This window comes from Hyalella azteca, unplaced genomic scaffold (assembly GCF_000764305.2).
Source record: "Hyalella azteca isolate HAZT.00-mixed unplaced genomic scaffold, Hazt_2.0.2 contig5158, whole genome shotgun sequence".
In the NCBI taxonomy this organism is placed as follows: domain Eukaryota; kingdom Metazoa; phylum Arthropoda; class Malacostraca; order Amphipoda; family Hyalellidae; genus Hyalella; species Hyalella azteca.
The window spans coordinates 11,441-19,879 of NW_025935357.1; the positions used below are offsets into that span (position 1 = coordinate 11,441).

General features: G+C 37.4%; 1 protein-coding gene across 2 annotated transcripts; it reads left to right on the forward strand.

Annotated features, from left to right (window-relative positions):
* The first annotated feature begins 1,344 nt into the window (after positions 1-1,344).
* LOC108672110 (transmembrane protein 45A-like) lies at positions 1,345-7,922 on the forward strand. 2 transcript variants are annotated; one of them, XM_018159735.2, is made up of 5 exons: positions 1,345-1,436; positions 5,955-6,322; positions 6,755-6,872; positions 7,437-7,545; positions 7,782-7,922. In XM_018159735.2, exons 2-5 carry the CDS (start codon positions 5,974-5,976, stop codon positions 7,917-7,919), a joined length of 714 nt encoding a protein of 237 aa, XP_018015224.1. In that variant the 5' UTR covers positions 1,345-1,436; positions 5,955-5,973; the 3' UTR covers positions 7,920-7,922. The 2 variants fall into 2 exon arrangements, with proteins under 2 accessions (XP_018015224.1, XP_018015223.1); XM_018159734.2 differs by having other exon boundaries at positions 1,345-1,429.
* Positions 7,923-8,439: the final 517 nt, after the last annotated feature.

Here is an 8,439-nt window from a genome sequence, read left to right on the forward strand (position 1 = left end):
CCGAAATCTCAATTTCTGATGGCAACATTATATGGTATTTTTTCATGTTAGTAAAATTTTTAATTGTAAGAAAAAAAGGAGTGACATTTGTAGGTACTTTATGAATGATAATAATACATTTTCTGATTGAATTTTAGGTAATCATTTGATAGTGATATTAGCAAATAATATGGATCATTTTAGGAAATGAGCTTAACAGTAGTTACAGACATTAGTGATTACCGAACTTTCTCATTTGAACGCAAGAACCATTCAACACGTAGCATTGCTCTCGAAGTTATATTTAGAGGCATCTTTCAACAATAAATATTTTATACTGGCATAACATGATATTTTAGTGTCTAAGAAATAACCCGCAACCTACATATGAAGTGTCGGTGAAATATTACACTCTGACTTATCAGAATCTTCCCGTCCTGGGCCTATACTTTCAAAAAAAGTCAAGAGATCGTAAGTTCATCAGCCAATCATTGACGGCCTTTCAAGCAAAATCCGCCAATCATAGCCAAGAAAATAGAACGTAAGTACTTACGTTCACTTAGCGAATTTTGAAAGTATGGCCCCTGCAGTCGAGCTTTGGTAGTGATATTTTCATCTTTATCTTCATTCATAAACTTTCTGCTATTCCGGAAGCTCATCGATAAGTAATTTTTATGCAATGAAATTGATGCATGGACCTGAAATTAATTTCAAATTTCTTGATCATGAACTTATGTATAGTCCCACTTATAAGAGGTTCACAATGAAAAAATCATTGTTTGAACCGTATGACTTGAGAAAAAATGGAACTCAGAAGTAATGCCAGTCAAAATTTGAGTAGAAGATTTAAAAAAAAATCGTGTGCGAAATTTCATTGAAATCTGTACATTAGCGTGAGAAATACTCGTGATTCCTGCACTGCGAATTCACGGATTTATCGCCGAATAACTTTATTGTGAGTATATGAGTTGAATCGAAACTAAAAATGTTCTTCGATCTTAATTTGACAGGAATTATGACATGAGTTTATTTACTGAATTTCATATTCATGTTTCAGCAGTCTTCATGAGCTCTCTCGGTCCCTGAAACAAGCCTAAGAAAAAGCCCCACGAATCTTCCTATGTTGCTTCATTAGTTTTACGTTTTAAATAATCATGTTCAAGTAGTCGTGACTTGTAAAATGAAATTAATGATCAGCCTAGGGTCTTAGCGTACTCCCCCAGCCATAGGTCATAGAGTGGCACCTCCTAGCATCTGTCCAGCTCCCATTTCCCGTACATTTAATTCAAGGGCAACCTCAGGACGCCGGGCTTTTGTCGCTTAGAAGCTGTGCAGAGTTCCTTAGCAGTTACTTGGATGCCCCAGTGGCGGACGGAGCTCGAATATTGACTCTCTTTAACAAGCCTTTTTATCCTCCAAGTTGCAGTTATACATTTTTCAGGAGAAGAGAGTAAGGAGTAAGAAAATATATTAGTCGTACATTTACTCTATACAATTCGATAAATTGAATATTCGCTTATTTCAATTTTGAAGATGAACTCTTGGAAATGCTAATAAAAACAGTCATAGCAACTAAATTAGAAACTCTATTTATCAAAATCATGAGTTCAATAATTAAAAATTTCCCGAAACACTAGTTGATTTTTGCCACAGCGCACTTCGTTCTAATCGTACAGCGGAATTAGGAGTGATTAATTAAGGAATGAATTTTTCTGTGATGTAGGAGTTGCCCTTTCGGCTTACGGGGTCCTCTTTTGACCCAAATTTGTTTGCATTTTGCGACAGTTAGTCATTGTGTTATTGATTACCTTAGATGCTGAGTACCGTACATCAATTTTTTCTATTGTATTATTTTGTCCCTCACATTTTTATATTTAAACAACTTCATCTAGAGAGGGTGATTTAACCATCTCCCGATAAAGCTAGGCAAATTTCAATAAATAAATTTTCTATTCACTCTGCTATCAATGTTATCGATCAAGATGGTCTTCATTAATAACTAAAACCATCTGAAATTTCTGAACAAAACTTTGATGAACGAGCACTTGGTAAATAAATTCGAAGGCAAGCAAACTATGAGTGAAACCACGGCTGAAACAATCTTTGATTTATTGAAAATCACAAGATGACAGATATTGCCAAAAGTTTCAATAAATGGCTCTATGCTGCCTGAATGAAATGATGTAGCGGCCCTTCTTCAACGTGGGTGAAGGGGCAATGGAGCCGCAACTCGCTCACGCGTCTGTTCAACCCGTAAATTCTGAAGAATTAAAAAACGGTGGTCAAGTAAGGCACAAAGTTAGATCGGACGTGGAAAGCAAAAGCTCGATTCGGTAAAAGATCATCAGAGACAAAATTCGCGAATCGTAGTTCAAAAAAAACGCCGAGCAAGTGCAAATTCTTTCCACACGTTTTATATTGGGTGTAGAATATACAGCATTTACATGAAGATCATACAGCGAGATTCTCAGAAAAAACCATGTAAATTCATAACTGATATAAAAATATTAAAGTAATTTAAACGGGATTTATTATTTACTCGGGTCGTAAGTGAAAGGAATAGAAATTAGTACCTCATCACCTCCTGCTCCGTGCCCAGAGAGATAGGGTGACATACCTGAAATACTAAACAATCCTTGCATGGATTGCCGGTGCTGAGTTGGTGCCGGGGCTAGTCCACACGCCCGCAAATGAAGGTTGCTGGGGTCAAGGTAGTGGTAGCCGCAGCGAGGAACCATAGGCCGTGGAGGCTGGTCGTAGAGCAGACGACACAGGTGCTCAAGTCCATAGTTCCGACCGAGCTCAGGCAGAGCTTCCAATAAAAGCTTTACTCCATGTGTTCAACAGAAGAGCAGGGGCAGAACATCCCCACTGGGTATCTTGGTGCTCGATGGTGGCACAAAACAAGGTAGGGATGAGATACAGCAGCACCCTGCGAGTTAATGTTGCGGAGTTGTGCAACGAACTGCCTGAAATTCTTGATAGGGGGCGTGAAGTGAAGTTGCTTAGTCGAAATGTTAACGTTAGAAGTACCCCAGGCGTCACCCAAACCACACACGGCACAGAGCAAGTAATGGGACCATGACCCGGAAATCTGAAACTATTTAAAATCATTCAAAACTAAATCTTAGTTTTGTTTAATTCATTGGCGGACAGCAGCATCAGATAACAAAATAGAATATGAGATTTCTTTATCCATGGATTAAGTGCTAGGTTTTCATTCATTTTCTCACATTAAATTATTCCAGAATTGCAGCAGTTATGCATGAAATGATTGAATGTTTGGGAACGTTTTTATCTGTGTGATCTGTGTCGCGACTGCACACTCTACCTCAAAAGAAAAATTTCTAATTGGCTGAAAAATTCTGACCCTATTGCTAGACCTAAAAATTACCTATTCATAAATGAAGAGCGCTCCCGTTGAGTGCACAACCGCGTTCGTTTAACTCCATGGCGTTTCGGGGAGATAAAATAATGTTCATTGATGATAATAGATGTAATTTTTATTAATTTATTCCTCTATTTATTTATTCCTCTATTCTTTTAGTAATTCATTCAGTAATGTCCATTCCTCAGTAATTCAACCACAAAATTTTTTTATCACGGTATAGGAATCTGACATCTCTTTTTTGTAATAGAGCGTCAGTTATTCTCGGAAACAACATATATGAGACGCTCTCTGTAACATTTCTTATCGAAATTGGTGAAATGGCCATGAGATTAAGAAAGGAATCTTCATTCAAGTGCAATGCGCAATTAATAAATATTTGCGCCTAACTGGCCCAATCTCGCCATGGAGCATTCATTGCAAAAACTACACTTTTTCAGTTTCATTTTGTGGTCCGTGGGTATAGCCATACATTTTTCCAAATGCTTTACAAAATTCTTTGTAACTTAGGTGCTGTAGTTTTCAGGAAATGTTTGCACGAGATTGAAATGAAGAAGGTGCTCAAGTCCATAGTTCCGACCGAGCTCAGGCAGAGCTTCCAATAAAAGCTTTACTCCATGTGTTCAACAGAAGAGCAGGGGCAGAACATCCCCACTGGGTATCTTGGTGCTCGATGGTGGCACAAAACAAGGTAGGGATGAGATACAGCAGCACCCTGCGAGTTAATGTTGCGGAGTTGTGCAACGAACTGCCTGAAATTCTTGATAGGGGGCGTAAAGTGAAGTTGCTTAGTCGAAATGTTAACGTTAGAAGTACCCCAGGCGTCACCCAAACCACACACGGCACAGAGCAAGTAATGGGACCATGACCCGGAAATCTGAAACTATTTAAAATCATTCAAAACTAAATCTTAGTTTTGTTTAATTTCATTGGCGGACAGCAGCATCAGATAACAAAATATAATATGAGATTTCTTTATCCATGGATTAAGTGCTAGGTTTTCATTCATTTTCTCACATTAAATTATTCCAGAATTGCAGCAGTTATGCATGAAATGATTGAATGTTTGGGAACGTTTTTATCTGTGTGATCTGTGTCGCGACTGCACACTCTACCTCAAAAGAAAAATTTCTAATTGGCTGAAAAATTCTGACCCTATTGCTAGACCTAAAAATTACCTATTCATAAATGAAGAGCGCTCCCGTTGAGTGCACAACCGCGTTCGTTTAACTCCATGGCGTTTCGGGGAGATAAAATAATGTTCATTGATGATAATAGATGTAATTTTTATTAATTTATTCCTCTATTTATTTATTCCTCTATTCTTTTAGTAATTCATTCAGTAATGTCCATTCCTCAGTAATTCAACCACAATAATTTTTTATCACGGTATAGGAATCTGACATCTCTTTTTTGTAATAGAGCGTCAGTTATTCTCGGAAACAACATATATGAGACGCTCTCTGTAACATTTCTTATCGAAATTGGTGAAATGGCCATGAGATCAAGAAAGGAATCTTCATTCCAGTACAATGCGCAATTAATAAATATTTGCGCCTAACTGGCCCAATCTCGCCATGGAGCATTCATTGCAAAAACTACACTTTTTCAGTTTCATTTTGTGGTCCGTGGGTATAGCCATAAAATTTTCCAAATGGTTTACCTAATTCTTAGTTACTCAGGTGCTGTAGTTTTCAGGAAATGTTTGCACGAGATTGAAATGAAGATTTCGACAAACGAAACGCGTCAACATGTACCTGAAATTTTACGTAATGAGGTTTTTTTCTAAAGACGCGTGCTGGTACCATAATTGCAAATAATTGGCAAGGGAAAGCTTGGGCTACAATATCAAGAATTTTTTGGCATATTTTTTTCGAATAATTTTACTTTATTTGGGTCTCTTGGAAAATTTAAAAACCCAAAAAACGCCTTCTTAAAAACTTATTAACTCTTACAGTATTCAAGCTACAGCAATAAAAGACATACAATTCTATTTTTAATGACCTTACCTAGCAACTTTAAGAGCCATTGATTGAATTTGTGCGTGGTTTAACTTATACATGGGGAGGAGAGTGGCGGTGGGGGGGAGGGGGGAGAAATTGTGAAAAAATAAAAAAAAAACGCACATAAAAGAAAAACTATGAAGAAAATCTAAAATCGGGGCTCTAGATCCCCGCTAGATAATGTTGTTACAAATCAAATGATATGTGTCTCGACAGTGTAGCATGTAATTTGCAAAAGTTATTAACTTTTTTCTGGTAATTTCACGTTTTCTTTAATTTTTCAAAATAATTTACACGAACAAAAACTCATCAATTTCTGTTTTACATATGTGTACCAAGTTTCAAAACGCTCCGTCCGGAAAAAAAAAATAGTTTTTTTACGGTGACAGTCCCCATAAAAACCTTCGACTCGGTGAAAATTGTTTTTTCTCCGAAGAATCTAAATCCTTAACATAATATAACATTAGTGATGTCGGCGCTGAAGAGTAGGCCTGGTGTGGCCTGTCACCGATTCTTTTACTTTTCGTGACTTGTTCATAGAAGATCTAAAATCGTGTGAATAAATTTACTTTGTTTTTCCTCAGCAATATAATTATTTGTGCAATGGATCCCGGTATTGGGAAAGGACCAGTCTCAAATCATTCCATGCATCCAGAAGCCATTGGACGTGGTGGTTTGACCCATTCAGCCCTGGAAGCTCTGCTGGTGGATCCAGGAACATTGTTAGGGCACTCACTCCCGGGCTTTATGTGCACGTTCTTTGGCTTGTTTTGGACCTACAGTATCCTTCACAAGTATCACGTTGCAAGGAGAGGAGCCATTCTGCTTGGCAAAGGAAGTTATAAATCAAGTTTCAAAAACACTCTCTTCTCGACGTATTACGCTTGTCACTGCACCAACGTTCCCATGGACGCATACATCTTGCTCATTTGCACAAGTACCGCTTTTATTGGTGAGTAAGGTTGCATTCGAATGAAGTGTTTTTTATTTTTGTATCGGGTCCTGCTTTTCTAGCTCATGTTATTGATAGTCTAATTTAATTGTCTTTAACTTGAATATGCAGTTCAAAATGCGTACACCAGTGATGATAAAATGTCCAAAGCTGTAATGAAAAAGCTCGGAAAAAATACATTATCCTGATCAATAAATGGTCGAGGCTAATGTTTTTCAAATGTTCAAAGACATGAGAGATTTTCATTATTCAATGTGTATTTTAAATCAGGCCAGTTCTTGATCCGGAATCCTTTCTATGATATCTTTTCTGAAGCTGAATATCAATGTATCACTGCGTAAATAATCAACTATGAATTATGAATTTCATTGCACAGAATTTCGACAGTAAAATACCATAAAAATTGAGTCATGAATAGCCGTTTGCTTGCAGCTGAATTCTTCGGGGGCTTCAGAGGGGGCGAATTCGTTTTGATGTCCAACACGCATCACATGAGCATTTATTTCTTCTACGGGCTCACTGCCTTCGTCCACATCCTCATGTGCCGCAAGTAAATCGTGTCGTCCTAATCTCGAGTATTGAAAATGTAAATTTAGAGTCGAAATTTTTAAGCATGGAAGAAAATTACTTCTATACTTTAAATTATTACGTAAAGTTGAATGATGCATACCATTTGTTTACCGAAATTGTAGATTAATAAAAACTTTAAAAAAGGAAGTGATAAGTAAATTCACATAAACGCACGTAAGTATGACGTTTTATAGCTCCTTTTCTAGACTGGCTGAGCATAAAGGGAGGAGTTACTAAACCTGATACTTGAATCCACTTCATCTAGTCAACTTGAAAATTACAAATATTTCTTTGTCAGCTTGAAGTGACGATGAACCTGGCAACTATTTCGATTAATATACGATAACTTTTTTCGTTTTTGTCTTCTGCTTATCTTTAAAACAAACTCAATTATAGAAAATTTGTCCATCATGCATCGTTGGAAAAAAATACTACTCCTGAAATGAAAACCACATGCTTTTGCTTCTAAAATTCACGTTAATAATGAGTTGATTTTGCTCAATCATAAATTAATTCTAATTTGGAACTTATCATTACCTATCAGGCATCCCATCCCTGTTAACTCCGACTACGCGTTGTTCATCGTCGCATGCATCGTGGAGGCGCTTCTGTTCCAGGGCCACATCGTCGGTCGGGGAGCGATCAATGCCAAGGTCAATTAGTTAAACGTAATTAATGGTTAATTTCATCGTCATAGATACTCTTTGCTCTCTGCACTTTACCCTCATCCCTTGACAGAACTCCCCTTAAATTTTTCTCATGTAATTTTTTGGCTCGAATGCTAAACAGTTCTTTATGCTTTGAACAAATTGTAGGAGCTGCAATAGCTTGATATTACCACAAATCTCGCCTTTTTATAATAAAGACGTTTGTGTGACATTTCTCATAGATACACATGCTGCTGGTGTACACTGTTATGGTGACGGTCGGTTTTCTGGTGCTGGAGATGGCTGCGCGGCGCAATGTTTTAGTCAGCCTTGGAAGAGCTTCAAGCTTTTTAGTGCAGGTAAAACCGATAATAACTTGAAAAAAACATAAGATAAACATTCAACATCCACACACCTGTCTCTTATACACATCTAGATGTGTATAAGAGACAGCAATATACCCTTCGTAAAAACTCAGCGGCCACACGGTTTTCTTTGGAATATTTTTCAATGCAAATTCACTCAACCTAACGCCCTAATCGATACATGATTTTGTTCGAAATATTTTTCCTTGAATTGCTCTTCGGTTAACGGTAAAGGGTTATGTGACCCGCTGTATCTACTGAGATAATCCAATTGCCTATCTACTACCTTAAGCTCACGAAATTCTCGCCGCAATGTTGGCAAACATGAACAAGCATTCAGAAAAAGAATGGCTCATACTGTCCAAATCATGAGACGCTTTGCGCACGTAACAATCATACGCACTTTGCTATATCAAACTACGTCAAGATGAAACATAACAGGGCAAAAGTGCATTGCTGTTTGGACAAAGATCTACTCGTTCCTGTGAGTATGGAATCAAGAATATTCGTTATGACATAACTCTGTTCAAAAGTT

Excerpts from the sequence above, each read along its gene's own strand:
- LOC108672110 (XM_018159735.2), top strand. The coding sequence starts at position 5,974 with ATGGATCCCGGTATTGGGAAAGGACCAGTCTCAAATCATTCCATGCAT. Across the intron at positions 6,323-6,754 it reads CACAAGTACCGCTTTTATTG|CTGAATTCTTCGGGGGCTTC; the intron begins GTGAGTAAGGTT and ends GTTTGCTTGCAG. Across the intron at positions 7,546-7,781 it reads GGGGAGCGATCAATGCCAAG|ATACACATGCTGCTGGTGTA; the intron begins GTCAATTAGTTA and ends CATTTCTCATAG.